At 50.0% G+C, this 18,382-nt stretch overlaps 1 protein-coding gene across 8 annotated transcripts in view; it reads left to right on the top strand.

Annotated features, from left to right (window-relative positions):
- The window catches only part of prdm16 (PR domain containing 16), a 166,414-nt gene that overhangs the window by 28,272 nt on the left and 119,760 nt on the right, over positions 1-18,382 (top strand). Inside the window, exon 1 of one of the 8 annotated variants that reach the window (XM_076042379.1) lies at positions 13,938-14,074. The exons of the other annotated variants lie outside the window; for them this stretch is intronic. Coding sequence (XP_075898494.1) covers positions 14,062-14,074 — 13 coding nt within the window. The 5' untranslated portion in view covers positions 13,938-14,061. Of the gene's footprint in view, positions 1-13,937; positions 14,075-18,382 lie in introns of those variants that run through there. 8 annotated transcript variants of the gene reach the window in all.

The raw sequence follows: 18,382 nt of genomic DNA, 5'->3' as shown, positions 1-18,382 counted from the left end.
CTGAGCAATGGGAAGCATTTAGGTAACCTAGACAAACACACGTGGACACACACACACACACACACACACACACACACACACACACACACACTGGGAACCTAGTTGGTGACAGATGTGGTGTGGTCCGGCCCATTGCGTGGCAGTGGTCACTTCAATCCCTTCCATATGACAGTGATTAGCCGGGACGCACACAATGCTGCTCGATCCATGTGCTGCCCTCTAACGCCTGCTCACACACACACACACGCACACACACACACACACACACACACACACACACGCGCACGCACACTCCAAAGCCCATGCTCCCTGGCTTAGCACATTCCGTACCTGCATTAGCAAGCTGCTAAGCTAATTGCCTCTTGTTATTAGTGAGTAGCACAGAGCGTCGGCTGTTTGCGGCGCAGCGGGACTTCACGGTGGTGTGTGAGAAAGGGTGAGGAAGGGAGGAGAACAAGGATAAGACTCGGTCAACGACATAAATGCATCGTAAGAGGTTTTAGTCCAAACGCTTTGATCCAGTGAACGTCTATTAAATTTGCAAGCCTGCTGAGTCAGAGCAGGTTGGGATGCGACGAAGGTCTCTGTCAGTCTGTGGGGAGGGAGGGAGGGAGGGAGGGAGGGAGGGAGGGAGTTCTGCCGAGCGCATGTGAGAGTCTCCAGCTGTGACAGCTCGCGGCCTTGCCAAGCGGCGGCCTCGTGGTGATAACACGCTGACAAGACAGCAGTGAGTGGCGTTGGCGGACTGTCACAACAGCTCCATATCATCAGCAGGTGAAGGAGCGGGGACAGTAAACATCTGTGGGAGAGCGGCAGTGACAGCCGGCAGTGGGAGGTGTAATGAGGATCCCGTCGAGGTGTAAACAGTGGAGGATTCTCACCGAGGAGCTGCGGAATAAACCGGGGGTTTCAGTCATGTTTGTCCTCCTAAGGTGTGGGAATCAATCGCCGCGACTCTGAGACTCGGTGCAACTGTCTGAGTGTTTCACTGAAGGAGTTTCTCATTGCTTTTAACCTGTTTCCCACTTTCTGCATTAGGAGGATCTTAGTTTTAATGACCAATGGTTGAAATCACTGACTGGTGATGCTGGATTTTTCTCCTTTTTTTTCTTTTTCTTTCAGTTTTTCTCATTAACAGGTGCTACATTAGCTTACACACACTTTTGTATTGATCCTAATGAGTAGATGGACACCCGAGTTTTGTGTTATGTGAAGCTTCATTAAAATGTTGGTACAGGGAAGGTTTAAGAGAAGAAGAGATCAGGCTGAATAGTAAAATAAATTTAAAAAAAAACTACCATTATGCACTGTAAAGTAATCATTTAAAACCAATGATATGTAAACATAAATTGAAAGAATAGTTATAATACCGTAATAGAAGGAATATAATAATTAATAGAAGAAAGCTGCTCTGCAACATAATCAAATGAAAGAATTAAAAAAGACATTCATCTAGAACGTGGAAGTGAACTTGGACAGAGCAGCAGGTTTCAGGCAGGTGTGGCTCCTACATATCATGCAGCAGTAACCGCAGGCAACCCGTGACGTCTGCTGCTTCAACTCATTTTAAGCACAAACTTTAGCTCACCGACTGCGACCGACGCGACTCAAATTCAGCAGTGGGGCCCAAAAGAGAAAGACAAAAGCCAGCAGGGGGGCCGCGACATCAAAGCGATTAGCGGCCGTCCAGGTAGCCCCCACCTAACCCCCCAATGTCCCCCATGATTTCTGCCCCCCCCGCCCCCCGCTCCTCTCATCAGGCTAATTGAAGACAAGCTTTCGGAGGCGGACTCACAATGGGGCCAAAGGTAGAGTGGCATTTGAGACTCAACGGGTTTCGCTGGTGAGAGGGCCGTGGCCCCCCCCTTGCCCCCTCTCCCACCGCCCTGCTCCAAAAGAACCCCCCCCCCCTTCCCCCTTCCCCCTTCCCCCTCCCCACTCCCGACCCCCCCCACCAAGCCCACCTCCTCGCCTAAATCCCTTTTCTCTGCGCTCCTTTTTATCCCATGGCGTCTCATTCAGCGGCCTACTTGACACAGCTCGACCCCTGAACTCTGGGTTTATGAAGTGAGGCGGCCGCTATTTATTTGTGCTGGAACTAATGTGCGGCCGCTCCATTGTGCCGAGATTTGGAAGCCATGTCGGCATTGTGCCGGAGTGGCCGTGCGCTCGGATAAGCCGGCCGGCCGGCGCTGCGAACTCTGGGGCCACTTAATTCCACTTTCCACGAGCGCGCGCACTGCCGGGGATCCCGGCTGCATTGTCGTCCGTCTGAAAAAAAACCAATAAAGTTATGGCACCGAGGCAAATGACGGTTCTCCTCGGTGCTGCTGCAGATTTTTGACTCAAAGTGCAAGAGAAGTTCAGTGGTTTTGGACGGACGTTAGCGCCACGTTGAGGTGAGCAAATCGCCAAAACGGGCTCCAGCCTTTTCTCCCCCGCATCACTTTGTCGCACCAGGAAGACTTACATGCCTCCACCCGCTGCGTCAACAACGGCTAATCTTCATAAAATGATCCGTCTTCATCATTCATAGTTCAAAGGTGAAATTGTCAGTTCCTCCTTCACGACTATTAATCAAAAGCTCCCTGTGCCCGTTTGGAATCCACGCTGGCCAACACAGTCTGTCTGACTGCACTCGCTTCTGCCTCGACCCGACTTCTTTTTTTTTTCTTCTTTCTTTGTTCCCCACTTATCAGTTAGCGCACAAAGGTGCAAGTTCAGTGGTATTTCGACGCCGATCGTCCGGCCGCAAGTTAGCGAGTCGAGACGGGCTGGAGAGGCCAAACTGTAACCTCTCACCGCCGCGCCGAAAATAATGTGCAACTGGTATCATCAGAGCGAGTCTTTGGGGCGACTGTCAACGAGAAGACAAAGTCACAGATTAACAAGCCGCGGCCTGTACCCGCGCTACCTGCCCGCCGTGGCTGTGCGTAGGTGTGTGCAAAGGGGAAAACGGGGCTGGGTTTTGCGAGGCGGTTGCTGCCTGTAGCCGTCCCTCCTGAGGACACGTAGCTGCGAGCAAACACAGAGCCGCACTTAAACAAACAGGGGAGGACAGGAGAGCAAGACTAATGATGGGACCCACGCAGCTTGCGCACACACGCACGGACCCACACACACACACACCACACACTTAGCGAGGATGCACGTATGCCCTCACAAACTCAATGGAGCAAAGATGAGAGGGATTTGTCTCCCTGAAGAGGAGTTTAAGGTGGAGATGAAAAAAAAAAAGGAGGCTGTCTGCACTTTTCCCAACATGTCCCTGAAAAATATTCAACTGGACTACACTGTACTGCACTTCTGTTTTTTGGATGTCTTAGACATTAATAGCATGTCCCTATTGTGATAGCGGCCGCGCCACGCATGCGTGAGCACACGCCCTCCTGAGCGCCCTGTCGGCATTGTGCAGCAGAGTCCTTGACAGAAGTGAATTAATCAGACCCCTCTGGCCCATTTGTCTCTATTTGGAGGGCTAATTGGAAAAGAAGCAGGTGTTAATAGAGAGAGAGGAGAGAGCCATGGCGAGAGTGTGTGTGTGTGTGTGTGTGTGTGTGTGTGTGTGTGTGTGTGTGTGTGTGTGTGTGTGTGTGTGTGTGTGTGTGTGCATGCGTGTAATGGAAGTCTCAGAGCGAAGTTAACCAGACTTAATTAGGTTCCAGCCAACCTTACATCTTTCTTTGGGGTGATGCAGTGGGAGGAGGAGGTGGGGTGGTGGTGGGGGGGGACTGCAGGTCTGCAGTCGGGCCCTTGCGCGTGTCGGCTGACTGGCTGCACTCCGTGAAACATGCATGCGTGCACGCGTACACAAAGCAGCGTAGCCACGCAGATGCAGCAGATGCAGCAGATGCAGCGCAGTGAGTTTTTTTTGCAATGCCGAAGTTGCGCCGAGATGCCAAGTTGAAGTGGCGTCTCCCCCCCCCCCCTCCTTCTCCTTCTTCCCCCCACTGCGAGGTTGACTGCAGGCCAGCTTGCTGCGGAACGTGCGTCTCCTACCAGCAGGAAGCGGGCGATGAAGCTGGAACCCGACTGGTAGCACAATCAAAGGCCCCGCTAGCTTGTTAGCTCGCTGCATATTTAGCTGCCGAGTGATGTCAGCAAGTTTTAATGGACGACAGCTTTTCTCAATTACACAGCACACAGGAGGGAGACCGGCAAACTGCATCCAGTGCGACGCACGTGTGTGTGTGTGTGTGTGTGTGTGTGTGTGTGTGTGTGTGTGTGTGTGTGTGTGTGTGTGTGTGTGTGTGTGTGTGTGTGTGTGTGTGTGTGTGTGTGCTCTTTTTTGATGTGGTGTTTACTCAGTTGAAAGCCGTCCTCTGTGTGGTCTCGCCACAAAGTTATCCCCCCCTGGAACACACACACGCTCACCTGAGGCAGTGCATGTAAGTTTATTGTGCGTAAGTGTGTGTGTGTGTGTGTGTCTGTGTGTGTGTGCACGCGCGTGCTTGCAGGGAGATGAGTAGGTGTGAGATCAACATGTGAGGCATCTTTATGCCTTTTTTGTTTTTTTTAGCCTCTCTTTAGCGCCTGTTTGTTTGTCCGCTGATCCAGCGCACATACATAGAGGACGCCCGCATGCGCACGCACATGAATACAAATTGAAAACATTCAAAGCATAAACACGCAGCAAAGTCCTGCATAATATTTATGTATTTCCTCATGCGCTCTTTATTTACACGTTGTTCACATTGTTCTCGCTTCGTTCCGTCGGGATTCACATCTGCATACAAACACGCCAAAAATTGAGGCAAACTGGATTAAATCCTGTCTGTCTGTCAGTCTGTCATTACTACATTTGGCTAAACATTGAGGTTCGCAGCCAGACTCGCATTGTCCCGCTCCTATTTTTACTCTTCTGCTTTAACTCAGCTCCATCTCGTCTCAGTTCGGCTCCAGAAGTCCGGCAGATTATTTAAAACTGTAATGAAGTATTGAAGAATGATTAGGGTTTATATACTTTAATTACTAATTTATTCAGTTTTCTGTTCATCTGAGAGCCGCTGTCAGTGTCACAGCTCAATGAGCCTCCCTCCCCTTCCCTTCACCTCTGGTTTCCTCTCAACTCTTGTCCACTGTTGCACATTTTCACCTCCAACTTTTCCCTCAAAAGTTACTTTCACTTCTTTCCCTGTGTGTGACCGTGTATGTGTGTGTGTGTGTGTGTCTGAAGGGCTGTGCTAATGTGGCAAAATGTGCATCTATGTGAACATTCTGCCCTCCTGAACCTGGGATACCCCCTGACACACACACACACACACACACACACACACACACACACACACACGCACGCAGGCAGGCAGGCAGGCAGCTAGCAGTCAGAGGTGGGATGGCTGCAGGCGAGGAGGCAGGTCGGCAGCGATTAGAGGGGCTGTGCGCGTAATGGTTGCCATGTGCGGGACCATCTCATCCACCATTACACCCACGCAGCCGCGGCGCCCACCTCCCGAATCCCTCCAAGATACCGAACACTTTTAAAAACATTAGCCCCTAATGCCTTAATGCCGCCGCGTCGACGCCGGGGGTTTCGGGCTCAGGCTGGAGTGGCAGACGCTGAAGAATGCCGGCTCGTGTTTGCTTAGCGAGGAAGGGCCGCGGCGTCCTCCTCATTCAAAAGTCCTCCCGATTCGTCCGCTGAGCGAATCCACCTGTCGAGTCTTTTTCGCCAGATCCCTCGACAAGGCGCCATTTTTTTTTCGTTAATTATGGGGTTTCCATACAAACCTCGTCCACCCCGTCGATATTGACACGCGGGGGGGGGGCTCCGCTCTGACTGGCCAGGTGAGCACACGGGACACGTGGGTGAAATCCGAGTTGTCCCTTTGCCAGCGTCTCCAAAGTCGTCCACCTGGGAGAAGGGCCTGAAGCTCCTCCTCCTTTTCCATCCCCTCCCACTCGTTTGCCCTGTCCTCCCTCTGCACCTGTAGTCCCGCCTCCTCCTATCCCAGAGAAAGAGTTAGCGAGGGGGTGGGTGATAGGTGTGGGGGTGCAACACCGGGACGCATGTCACCAGTCCCCTCCCCTCCCCTCCCCTCCCCGGTCCGTCTCCTCCCGCCTCCGGGCGCGTGCGCACGCAGAACCTTTGGCCATTGGACGGTGAACGGCTTCCTTGTGCGGCGAGCTTGATGAATGTAAGCACAGCCAGGGAGGGCGCAAAAACAAAAGTGTTATTGCAAGGGCTTCATTGTGTCAACATCTTAGCCGGCGAGCGCCACAAGAGAGAGGGGGCGCGGGGGGGGGAATGGGGGGCACAGTCTAGACTGTTTACTGACAAAAGGGAGCGGCGTACAAGGGCGTCACTTCATGTGCCGCTCACCTCTTCGTGCACTCGGGCCAACTAATCAGCAAGAGCAACATTTTTGTCACGGAAGGTTGTGCCGAGTATCCTCCTCCTCCTCCTCGGGTTCTCGTACAGCGGCGTCGCTGTGTGGATTGACAACAAGTGAGCAAGTCGGAGAGGTGGGGGGGGAAGAAGAATTCTCAGAAGAGCGGAGAGAGAGGAGGCAGGAAATTGGTGTCGAACAAGGTCTTAATGTTGGAGCCGTGAATGTTGGCATTCAGCCCCCCCCCCTCGCAGGCTTTTGCCGTGTCTTGCTGAACATTGTTGCTCTGTTTTAGCCAAAACGTGCCTTTCATGGATGCCTGAGCGCATTCTTGCAGCTTCTCCTGGGATCAAGGTACATAGAGACCTGACGAGGCCTCCAGCGCACTCTGGACACACTGCCGCTAAAATAAGCAACGTGTGGCCAGGAAACAGCCCCGAGAAACCGTTTCCATCAGAGCTGCGGGGCCCAACACACACACACACACACACACGCACACACACACATACACGCACACACACATACAGCTCGGGGAACGTGCGAAGAGTAATTGTTTCTCAAGATCTTGATTAGTAATTTAGGGAAAATGGGCTATAATGGAGCTTCCGCTAACCTGGCACTTGAGCGCAATTAGCGGAATCAGATCGAAGCCAGTATGGACTGAAAGTGAAGTGGGCGGGGCCCACTGGCTCACCGTCGATAGGACGCACTGAGTCCTCCACAGCCGCTGAGTTGAACGGCTGTGATCGCACTCTTTGTAAAAACCAGCAGGCTGTCGCTCGCCGCTGCGCTAAGGGAGCTAAAAGCTAAAAATTAGCTGGAGCCCAAGAAGTTTGTTGGCGATAGGAGCCACGTCATCGGCTGTTGGCGTCTAATGAGAAATTGTGGCTCCGGCCCGAAAACGTCAGCGAGCTCTCGCACGATAAAAAGTGTCTCCAGATCTTGTTCTGCCCTGTAACCTGAAATAATTCCTTGCCGTCGTGGCTCTGATCGCTCCTCTGCTCTACGTCCTAATTTATCACTGTGAGGCCTTCGACCCTGTAAACATTAACCAGGCGGGTGCCGGCTGTGATCAATACTGAGTCGACTCGCTCACTCGGCTCCTGGCCTCCTTCTCCTCTCTCCGTCCCTCCGTCCCTCCCTCCGTCCGTCTGTCTCTCTCTCTCCCCTTCGCGCTCCGCTCGTCCCGCGGGTGTCGCCGCTTCATAGCGCCCCCTCTCCTCTGGGCCTTCGGGAATGCGGGAGGAGAAATTGTCGCAGAGCCCCTTAATGAAGTGAGTGGCCTCCACACCAATTAGCGCAGCTTTTAATTACGGCTCTAATCAGAGCGGCTGGTGGAGGGGAGGCGCTGCCCCCTTGGATGTGAGACCCCCCCCCCCCCCGCTCCCCCCCTTCCTTGCTGAGAGCCGCAGTCTCCTGCACCTGCACGGCTTCCCCGACGAGAAGAGCGCCAACAACTGCTGCAGCCTGGGCGTTGGCTGGCTGGCTTTTTTAATGGAAATACAGCATTAAGTTTTTTCCCACTTTTAGCTGATTTCATGTATTTTATGCACAGCCTGCCTGCTGTGCCCAGCAGTAAAGACGGATATTAAAGGTTATTAAAGGTACAAAAGCGGCAAAGCTGCTTTCTGCAGCCATGTGTCTGTTTTTGTCTTTTACTGCCTCCAGCACAGATGGATACTTGTTGAGCCCTCAAACACACACAAAAAAAAACCACCCACCTGACATCCAACCCAGCGTCCGTCCGTCATAATCTCCAAAACCCGCCTCGTTTTCAGCCTTGACTCTTGCCCCGCGTGACCTTGCCAGAGTGTGCTGAAAACATATCTGGTATCGAAATAGCCCCAAGGCTTTTTTTTTTCTTTTTTCTTTTATTATTATTTAGTTGCATGCCGCCCTCATCCAAAAGCATGAGGCAACGGCTGGAGAATGTCTACAAGAGTCGTCTGCCAACTTCCCAAGCTGAGCAGAGTGAGAGTCGGCCTCTTTATGACGAGAGGCCGGCGCTGCCTCCAGCGTCAGGGTGTGAAGCTCCGAGTCTCTTCTGTCGAACAGAGACGGAGGAGGACGACAGGTAGAGCCGATTCTGAGAGACACTTCCCGGGTGGAACCGTCCCGTCGCAGCCCCATTGGCCCGCTGTGCTTCTCAGCAGCCGCAGCTGCCAGAGGTGGCAAACGTGTTCATGTTCTGTACTTCAGTAAAAGGACGGACACTTGTGTGAAAAACACTCTGGTAAAAGTAAACAGTACTGGATCAACTCCTGTACTCACGTAAAAAGAAAGAGAGCACAGGTTCTGAAATAAACAACTAAAAAGTTAAAATTGTGATTTTTTTTCTTTTCCCAATTTGTGCAAGATTACGACATTTCTAATAAACTGAGTTCCTCTAAAAATAATCTCCCTCTAAAATGTAATCCACTTTTATATTTAACTGCACAGCAGCGTCGTTCAAAACACTGTTTAAACCGCTCCACTTCAAGCGGCAACTATTATCAATAATACGTGAACTCTTTTTTTTTTTAACAGAATTTCTATCTTTTAGACACTTTTAAACGCAAAAGTAATGAGCATATTTTTCCATTATGAAATACAGAAACAGAGTATTTGCAGCAGGGGAACCTCAATGTTCCTCAATGTTTCGCGCAGGCCTATTTTTTTTAATTTTTTTTATCTCGCAGTCACAGGTTATCATTTCATTTTAAATTGTTAGTTAATGATGCCGCCATCCTACCTCAGACAGACGTGTGTTTAAATGCAAAAACAATCTATCGATTCCTCCTTCCCGCCCAGGCCCAGTGCTTTTTTTGCAACGAAATGGAGAAAGCGGGTTCTGAACGTGAGCCCAGTACGCACTGAAGTCTGTTTCCAGGTAAAAAAAAAAAAACAAAAAAACCCAAAAAACGAGAAAACCATCACGCGTTGGAGGCGCAGCGTGCCCGGTGCATCGGCCATGACTCATAATTAAGAGCAGGCTCCGATTCGTAGCCCTGCGTACCATATAAGGTCTGCAGCCGCCGGAGCCTCGGAAATGTCTTTATTTTCGTCTGACTGACATGTCCAGCACACTACTGCCGTTCTTTCACTCTTTTTTTTCTACCCCGACGTCTTCCTTCCTTCACTCCCTCCGTCCTTCTCTCCCTCTGCTGGCTTTTTTTTTTTTTTGCGTTTTCGCCAGGTTTTGCGAGGCTCACCCACTGTTTCCAATCAGCTGCCTTTCTGAAACACAATGCACCCACCCCTCTCTCATACCCCCCACCCCTCCCCCCACCCAACCCTGCGCTGACACTGTCGCACATACAAATAAGGAGAAAATATTCTTGCTTTTTTCCCCCCCAACTCCTTTTCTATCTGACTTTGTCCCCAGCGCTGGGCACACACACACACACACACACACACACACACACACACACACACGCATGCATGCAGATATGCACACGTGCAATCTTGTGCACATACAGACGGCCAGATAGCGCAGCAGACAGAACGGCAGTAAGAATGACAAACAGAGCAGTGCAGGGCAGCAGAACCTCCTTGCAGTCGGCCGGGAGCTCTGGGCCCGTCGCTGGCACGGCAGAACTTTTCTCTTGGGCCACCACAGAAAGCGACCCTTCCTCCTTCTTTTTCTCCTGCCTGGCTCCCCCCCCCCCCCATCCCCCCACCCTCTTCTCTGTGTCTCTTTGTCACCGTCCAACTCGCCTGTGCTTCTTGTAACCCTGGCAGCCTTTCTTCCGCTCACTAAGAGAATGGGGTTTTGCAGTTGCACCACAGCTACCCGCCGTATTGTCCGTCCCTTTGGTGTCCGTGCTGCCTTTTCATGTGGCAGGCTGTGAGGGAGAACCAGCCGCATCCTGTGCAACTATCCAGCTTGGGCTTTAATTTTAAGAATTTTTTTCCTTTGCCGGATACGTTTGTGTGGAGACCGTGTGTGTTTGTGGTTTGTTTGCTGAGTTTTGCCTGAGTCAGTTTTGTACGAGTTGTAACGACGAATGTGTAGAAAATCAAAAATATTAAAACAAAAAAGAATATTTGACAAAGCCAAAAACGAGAATTAAACAGTGCTCAAAATAAAATGTTCCGTTCTGGTGCAGATAAAAGTGTTGACAGGTGCAGAAGGTTCATTTTAAAGCAGTCGCAGTCTTTGCATCACCTGCTGAGTTTCATTATATCAGCTTGTAAGTCTGAAGGGCCGCGATGCCCACATAACACACACGCGCACACGCACACGCACACGCACACACACACACACACACACACACACACACACACACACACACCTAGCCTAATTAAAATAGGCTGGTTAAGCACCATGCGTCATGGCCTAGCAGGTGTTAGGCATGTGGAGAAGTTGGGGGTAAATCTCATCTTAAATGCAAAGAGATTAGACAACTTTTGCAAGATATTAGCTGCTCAAAAATGAGAAAAATGTTCCTAAGCCTCTTGTACAAGCAGTGGAGCGGGCCAGACAAGACCAGCTTTTGTTTCACAGGCGGAGGCACGGCGGACTTTGTGATTAGTGTGTGTGTGTGTGAGTGAGTGAGAGAGAGATCAGACCCGCAGTGTGCACGATGGGGGGACCTACATGATGCTGTGTGCTGACGGCGTAACAATGGCTGCGTATTCGCAGATTTTTTTTTTTCTTTTTTGGTCACCAATTGAAGAAAAATAAAGTATTAAACGTGACGATGCACATGAAAAAGAATGTTTCGAAGATCCTGGTAAAAATGAATAAATAAGCAGTAAGTTATTGAAATGCTTTGCTCCACAGAGCTCTGTAGAGGACCACCTGTGCTGGCAGACACTTAACAGGATGAAGTGGGTTCAAACAAAAACAAAAAAAAAGAAATTTCAATTACTTTGGTTTGGTCCGATTCAGTCAGGTTCAAGTTAAAATGACAAGAAATAAAAGCTTCTTTTTCTCATTCCTGGCGATTGATCGGGGCCTGTGACTGGCATCGCATTGCCAGGGTGCACATCGCTTGCACGTGCACGCGCAGCATGCACACGCCGGTTGTTTACGCCGGAACTGTTCGTGCCAGCCAGTCGTGGAGTTAAAGCAACCTAATCTACAGCTGTTATAACGCAGTGCCTCCGCGGGTGCCCCACAAGGTGCACTGAGCGTCACATACGTGCGACGGCGGTCAAACAAGCTGTGACCATGGTGACGACATTTGCGCGACACCAAACTCAGGCTCAGAACTGTGTCGGCCTCACGGAGCGGCTGCTGGACACCAGCCAGGCCCGGCTGCGGCGCTCTTCCCGGACGCCGTTCGGTTTTCGATTGGGCCACATTCTTAAAGGTCCAGTCTGTAATTATTATTATTTTTTTTTTTAAGGAAGCCCGTCTGACAGTGCGTTTCATACTTAGGGCACCGTCAGGAGGGCTTCCTGAAACGCGGGTTTCCTTAAAAACTGCCAATGCAAGGGGAAGCTAGGAGCAAGGACCCTTCTTCTATGTATATCCATAAGGTTAGGAAAACCAAAATACTTTTATTGTACTGCCAGTATAAACTTTTATCAATATATTTTTGGGCAGTATGTTAAGTTGTTACCAATATAAAAATCAGAAATCCAACCAAATTTTACACACTGGACCTTTAAAAGTCAGAACAGAAGACAGAGATGGATTAGCAGGCAGCAGGGGGGGGTTGCATGTATTGCACACAACTGAGCCGCCCTCCCTGTCGCCATTGCTAATGAGTTAAGGTGCCGGTGAAAAGTCAGCAGTGGAGGTACAAGAGTGAGCCGAGGACAGCAGCAGATGCTCCCACTGCATCATTGGCCCCTCAGACTGCATCGATTACCTCCTCAGAAACGTCTCCACAATGTTTTTTCCAGACGCGGCAGAAGAGCGCGTTTGTCCTTGGCACCGCTGTCGCTGTCAGATGGTCGAGACGGAGGGAGATAGATTGGGGGGGACCGAAAGAAGAGGGTATTTAATGAAGCCCCTCTCTGCATGATAAGGGGAGGAAGCAGAGTCCCTGGTGTGTGACATGGCCTGGCCCCTGTCATCACAAAGCTCCTGTTGTGGCTGAGAAATATTCCCCCCCTCATTCCCCCCACCACCACCACCATTGTCACCCCCCCCCTTCCCTTCATTGCACAACCCAGAGAGAGAGAGAGAGAGAGAGAGAGAGAGAGAGGTGGAGACATTCAGACGGACAGAAAAGAGAGAGAGTCCAGACAGAGGCCATGTGAGTGTGTGTCATATGGAACAGATTTAGTGCTAATGACCCCAGCGCGCGCGTGCACACACACACACACACACACACACACACACACACACACACACACACACACACACACCCTCATCCCCCTCTGTGCCCACCCTCTGCCACCCAGTCTTTCCAGCTCCTCCACCCCACACCCCAGTCCCTCGGTTCCAGTCTTCGGTCCCAGTCCAGCCAGTACTATCCCTTCCCCTCTGGAATGCTGGTCAGTTCCGGCACCAGTGTCCCACAGGGTGCCCCATCCAGACACCCGTCCGCCCCTACCCTCGCACCCTGTCACAGCTTGTACCAGACACTCACCGAGGCTTAGACATGTTAGAGGATAAGGCACAAAAAACCAGCGACTGAGCTCCGAGACTTGGTTTTACTTTGCGTCCCATGTTGGGTTCAGGTCTGGTCAAGTTTGATTTTGGCAGAGAGTGAAATCTTATTTTTGAAATGACAATGAAACGATTAGTCGTTTCACTCTTGACTTGACTTGGCCTTATGTTCAGTGGCCCCAGTCACTCTTGCCCTGTGGTCAAGGAGGTTGACTCAGATAACTTGAGATTTGAATTGGCCTTGTGCTCCTTGACCTGAGCGTCTTGACCCGAACATTTTTTGGTTACCTGAGCTCAGGAAGTGCAAAACTTTGTCTCCTCCCCTGCTACTCTACAGGGAATGTCTGCCTACCAGGTGTTTGTTTCACATGTCCATCTGGGACATGTCCATCCATCCATCAAAACTAGAAAAACCTGAATAACACTGAACCATTGAACAGGCTGTTTCAGATGTCTGTGCTATCAATGAACCAACTTCCTCTTGGTAGCGTCTCGCGGAACTAAACACAGAGCTTTTGCTGCTACTCTTTCCCCTCAAACAATGCCAAAAGTCAGGCGCTGTGGGAGGTTTTCAAGATGGATCTGACAGATAGCTCAAGTATCTTAGTCTTTGGATCTCCAGCTGGCGCAGATGTCGTGGTTAGGGAAGCAGATAATCTGTCAGATTCAAGCGAATAACCAAAAGTGAAAGGTGTAACCAAAGGGGATGGTGTTGCAGGGACTCAAAATATCAAAAGAAACATTCGAGAAAGCTTTCAGGTATGTGTGGACAGAAGGTGGATTTCACAGGGAAGTGCTTCCAATATCAACAACTTGCTGCAAAGACGGTGTCCGAAAATTGTTTGCGCCGGCGTGAAATACTTTCTAGCACCGGTCACAGTGTGAGCTCGCTCGCCAGAGTGTCCGCCACTTCGGAACTTGACCTCGACATCGACCTTCACCCAACCAATGCACTTCCCCTATCTCTGTCACACTGACTCCGGCATTCTTTCACGTTAGCGCATCGCAGCGCCACAGATAGGCCTGCCAGACACCCTCTGTGCTCTCCTTGTATCTGTCTCTCGCTCTCACACACACACACACACACACACAAAGACACACACACGCTGTTAATTGTTAACTAGAGTTTATGGATAGCCGGGAAGTAATAGTTCGACTTCGCCGCAGCGAGAAGACGCATCAGATAATATGTCGGCTTTCGGTGAGTTTTGAGCGCACGTGTGACTGTTTGATATGTGTCCCTGGATCGGGGAGCGGGTGTCAGAACAGAACAGGACCGCCGAGGATCACGTTGGAAACCCGGGTTTGGGCTGCGCCTGTGCTGCTGTCTTTCTCAAGTCATTGTTTAGCTAGCGCGGCAACCATCTTGGGTTTCAAATGTTTTTAGGGATGATACCGAATGGGAGCGCACGCGCGTCTGTCTCTGCGTGCGCTAACTTATCCAGGCTGCGTTCGCTCAACAGCTGCCATGACTAGCCAAACGGCAACGTTTGCGGTTCACGAGTACGCAAAACATCGCTCTTTTTTTCACGGGTTCTTTCTCTTTTTTCCCCCTCCGCGGAGCCCAATCCAGATTTATCGTGCGATAACTCAACAATGCCTTTCTTCTTCGAGGGAGGTTGTTTCCCCACCTTTGACTCTTCAATCAATATCAATAAAGCGGCGCAGTTATCTATTTTACCCCCCTTCAACAACTCGGATCAATACCCATCTGTCAGGGTTTCACCGACTGAATGTTATCACTTGCGCCTGAGATTAGCCTGCCTTAGCATCTTATCCTGTTGTTTTCTGTTATCCTGAGTTATGTTTGGTAGAAGCAGAGGTCCATCCCAAAGCTCTCTGGGATTTTCTCGCACAGACATTTCGGTCTAAGTAAGTAGTAACATTCAGTGACTTTAAGGCCGTGTGTGTGTGTGTGTGTGTGTGTGTGTGTGTGTGTGTGTGTGTGCGCGCGCGTTTGTGTGTGTGTTTCATCATTCATTACTGTTTTAAGCATATATATATATATATATATATGCTATATATATATATATATATATATATATATATATATATATATATATATATATATATATACATACATACATACATACATACATACATACACATACACATTTATAGCCATATGGGTAAGTGTATATGTATGTATATATACACACACACACACACACACATCCAACCTATTTGATGTGTGTGTAGACCTAGCGGACTATTGAACATATTTGAAATAAATAAAATCATTTTGACCTGGTTCCACCTAATACCAACACAGTTTCTTCTGTGGGTGTCTTTTCCCCCTCTGGGTAAATTATGGAGCGTAATTCTCCCAAAATGAAATCGAATTGAAAATGAAATCAAGGCAGAACCCCTTCCCTCCACTGTCACTCTGGTGTGGAGGGTCATCCATATTCCAGACTGTCAGTGCACCAAACCAGCTTCATCCCTCATCCCTTCCTCATCCCTCAAAGTGCCGACTGCTCTCGTCCATCTGTCAGACCAGGGACTTGACCTTCCACCTCTGGAGGCCCGCCCATCTTGTTACCCCTAACCCTCTGTTGATTGTGTCACTGACCAGCGGCTGTGCGGCGTGTCGTTTTTCACCCTGAGAAAACAGTTGACTTCTAGAGAGACAACATTATATATCGCAGGCTGGTCGTACATGTTTTAAGGGATCCTGACTTCATTGACGATTATTTAAACATTCGAGAGAGGAGATGCGCATATTTTTTTTACCCGGCTAGACTAACGTCACAACTGTTGAGACGAGAGGCTGAAGGCCAGCAGAATCTCCTGAACTTCTTCCATCGCTCCTCCTTCACCTTCCAACATGCCACACCAACACACAAACACACCCGATTCCCTCTCAGCGGCCGCGTTGATGAGCCCAATTTGGACGGATTCCACGGCCGACCCAGTTTGATTTATGGCTTTGGGTGAGATAGCATCAGCGGCGCCAGCCAACCAACCACCAACTCTTACACACACACACACACACACACACACACACGTAGGTACGAACAAGACTCCACACCAGGACCGCACAATTCTTGTAATTGATGATGGAGGGACGAGTATTTGCAAACCAAATGTGGAAGCGCCGCCGCTTCACAAAGCAAACTCTGTTCCTCACACCTCTTCACTTCCCTTTCACTCTCTTCTCTCCCCGCTCCCTTTCTGTCCCCCGCGCCTCCTCTCGAGCGCCGTCCGCTCCCCGACTCCTTCATTTTCAAGCATTTGTCACGCGCATGTGAAAGGGGGCCGCGGCATTGTGACACGCTCAGAAGGCAGTATAAATATTTGATTAGCCCTAATGGAAATCATCGCCGTGCGCTAATTGTGCCACATATTATCCAAAGGGGGGGGCGGGAGGGGGGGGTTGGGTCAAAGGAGGGGGGAGGAGAGGAGGTGCGAGACTCCGTGTCTCCGCAGCGGACGTCCTTCTTTGATTCCTTCCCCGTCTCCCCCTCTCCTCTTCCGTCAGCCCATCTCAGCCTCCTCTTTCTTTTGTTTATGGAGTTTATTTTTGGTTCGTATGTCATTATCTAACCCCCCCCCCCCCCCCCCCCCCGTCCCTCCATCTGCCTTCCTGGCTTTCTTGTCACTAGCCTCTCTCATCGCTGTCATCTTTCTCTCACGGACGCCTTTGTCTACGTCTTTGTCCTCCTCAACGTGTTGCTCACTGGTGGTGCCCGTATTGTGCATTGTGACCGTCACCGTTGCCTTTTTTTTTTTTTTAAGGCTAAATAGCCACAAGAACCACAGACGAACGCAAATAGATCCTGAGCCCTCCGGGGAGTGTGGGACAATGCACGGCGGGGGGGAAACCCCCATGCGACCTCTCACTCCTCTGCAGCTTGTGACGACGACTCAGGGACGTCACACGGACGCAGCTCTAAATCATCCAAATTCATCCAAGCCAGAGGAGTTAGACGCGGAGCGAGCCGAGCCGAGCGGACGCACGTAACTCGATATTGGACTGGAGAAGATAGTGGTTTGACGGGGTGCTAATAATTTGGCCATTAAGTAGACAAACACTCCAATAAAAGAAGGCCCGGTGATAAAAGAAAATCCTCCCTAATCCCCCGTCCTCTTGTAAAGGCCGAGCAGGTGCACCGCCACCAGCGTATCTTGCAGCGCCTTGCCTGTTCAGTAGTTTATTTTTACTGCCCAAATCACTGCCGCCGGGTCAATGTTTAACTTTATTCCACCCGTATAACTTCCCTCCGCTTAATGATGTTGAAGACTTCTTTGATACCAGATGACATCCAGAGGGCTGAGCGCGCTGTGATCCCTGCTCTTCCTGTCCTCCCTTCAACTCTCCATCCTGTTTGTGTTTACTTGTTGTTATTTACGTCGCGTCCCCCCTTGCAAAGATCAGTGACATTGTTCGGTCTCCCCCGCCCCCACCGCCACCTTCCTCTCCGGACCCCCTCCCTCGCACAGTCCTCCCTCGGACGTTTCTATTTAGCCCGCGACAAAACAAGTTAATTAGATCGGAAGTGCGGGCCTATCAACAGGGAATCAGTATTCAGATCAAGGCCTTGTCTGGTCACAAACAGCAGGAAGCCAAACATGAGTCGGACTCTGCTGAATGGGAGGACGGGAGGGAGACAAAAAGAGGGAGAGCCAGTGAAGGGATCCTGAAGCTGGAGGGGATTTGAATTGGCCTGTGCACAAACGTGCACGCACGAGAGCACGCGCACACACACACACACACACACACACACACACTAAGATGCAACATTACTTGTATGTGTCAGTGTGTGTTTCTGGTTTTTTTTTTGTTTTTTTTTTTTGACCAACTCCGAACATTGTTTACTGCCTCAGTATCACAATGTTTAGTCTAAAAACACAGAAACAGTTTCATTATTTATTTGCCTCTTTCGTTTTATTTTGTCCTTTACTTTTCTGCTGTAATGTGTCGTTACTGCCGCCTCTGCAGTAAATGAGAGCTCTCCGCCCTTGACATTATTTCCTGTGATTTAAATAAAGGTGAGGTAAAACTCGAGAGCCTGTTAAGTTGTCCCACTTCTGCTTATTTTTTTTCAGCAGTGCTGCTGCTGCTGCTGCTTCGTCGTCTGCAGGAGCTCCTTATCGCGCCCGGCCTGCGGGCGAGTCCAAGCAGAAGTTTCAAGCATATATATATATTTTTAACCTAAAGGTTTTATGCTGTGCATAGTTGGAGTGTGCCTCTCCAGCGTGTCACCGAACTTCCCACTAACGAGGAACCTCCATCTCCAACTGCTGTTGATTGCCCCATGAATAGCATTTGCCTAAACATGCACTTCTGGAATCTGTTGTGTTTATTGCCGTCAGTGTAACTTGGAGGTCAGCTGAAACAAACCCACAACGGTCGACAGATACATTGACAAAAAGAACCAATCAAGATTTCAATCTTTAACAATATGCACCATAGTAAAGTTAATGTAGATTAAATTGAAAAAAAGTTATTTTGTTCACCCAATTTCTTTTAATCTTTCGAAGTGAATGCAGCATCTACCAGGAAAAA

Source organism: Nelusetta ayraudi, unplaced genomic scaffold (genome assembly GCF_046127955.1).
Source record: "Nelusetta ayraudi isolate G7.1 ecotype Tasmania unplaced genomic scaffold, CSIRO-AGI_Nayr_v1 ptg000070l, whole genome shotgun sequence".
NCBI lineage: Eukaryota > Metazoa > Chordata > Actinopteri > Tetraodontiformes > Monacanthidae > Nelusetta > Nelusetta ayraudi.
The sequence above is the reverse complement of the archived record's forward strand: the minus strand, read 5'-3'. Positions and strand labels throughout refer to the sequence as shown.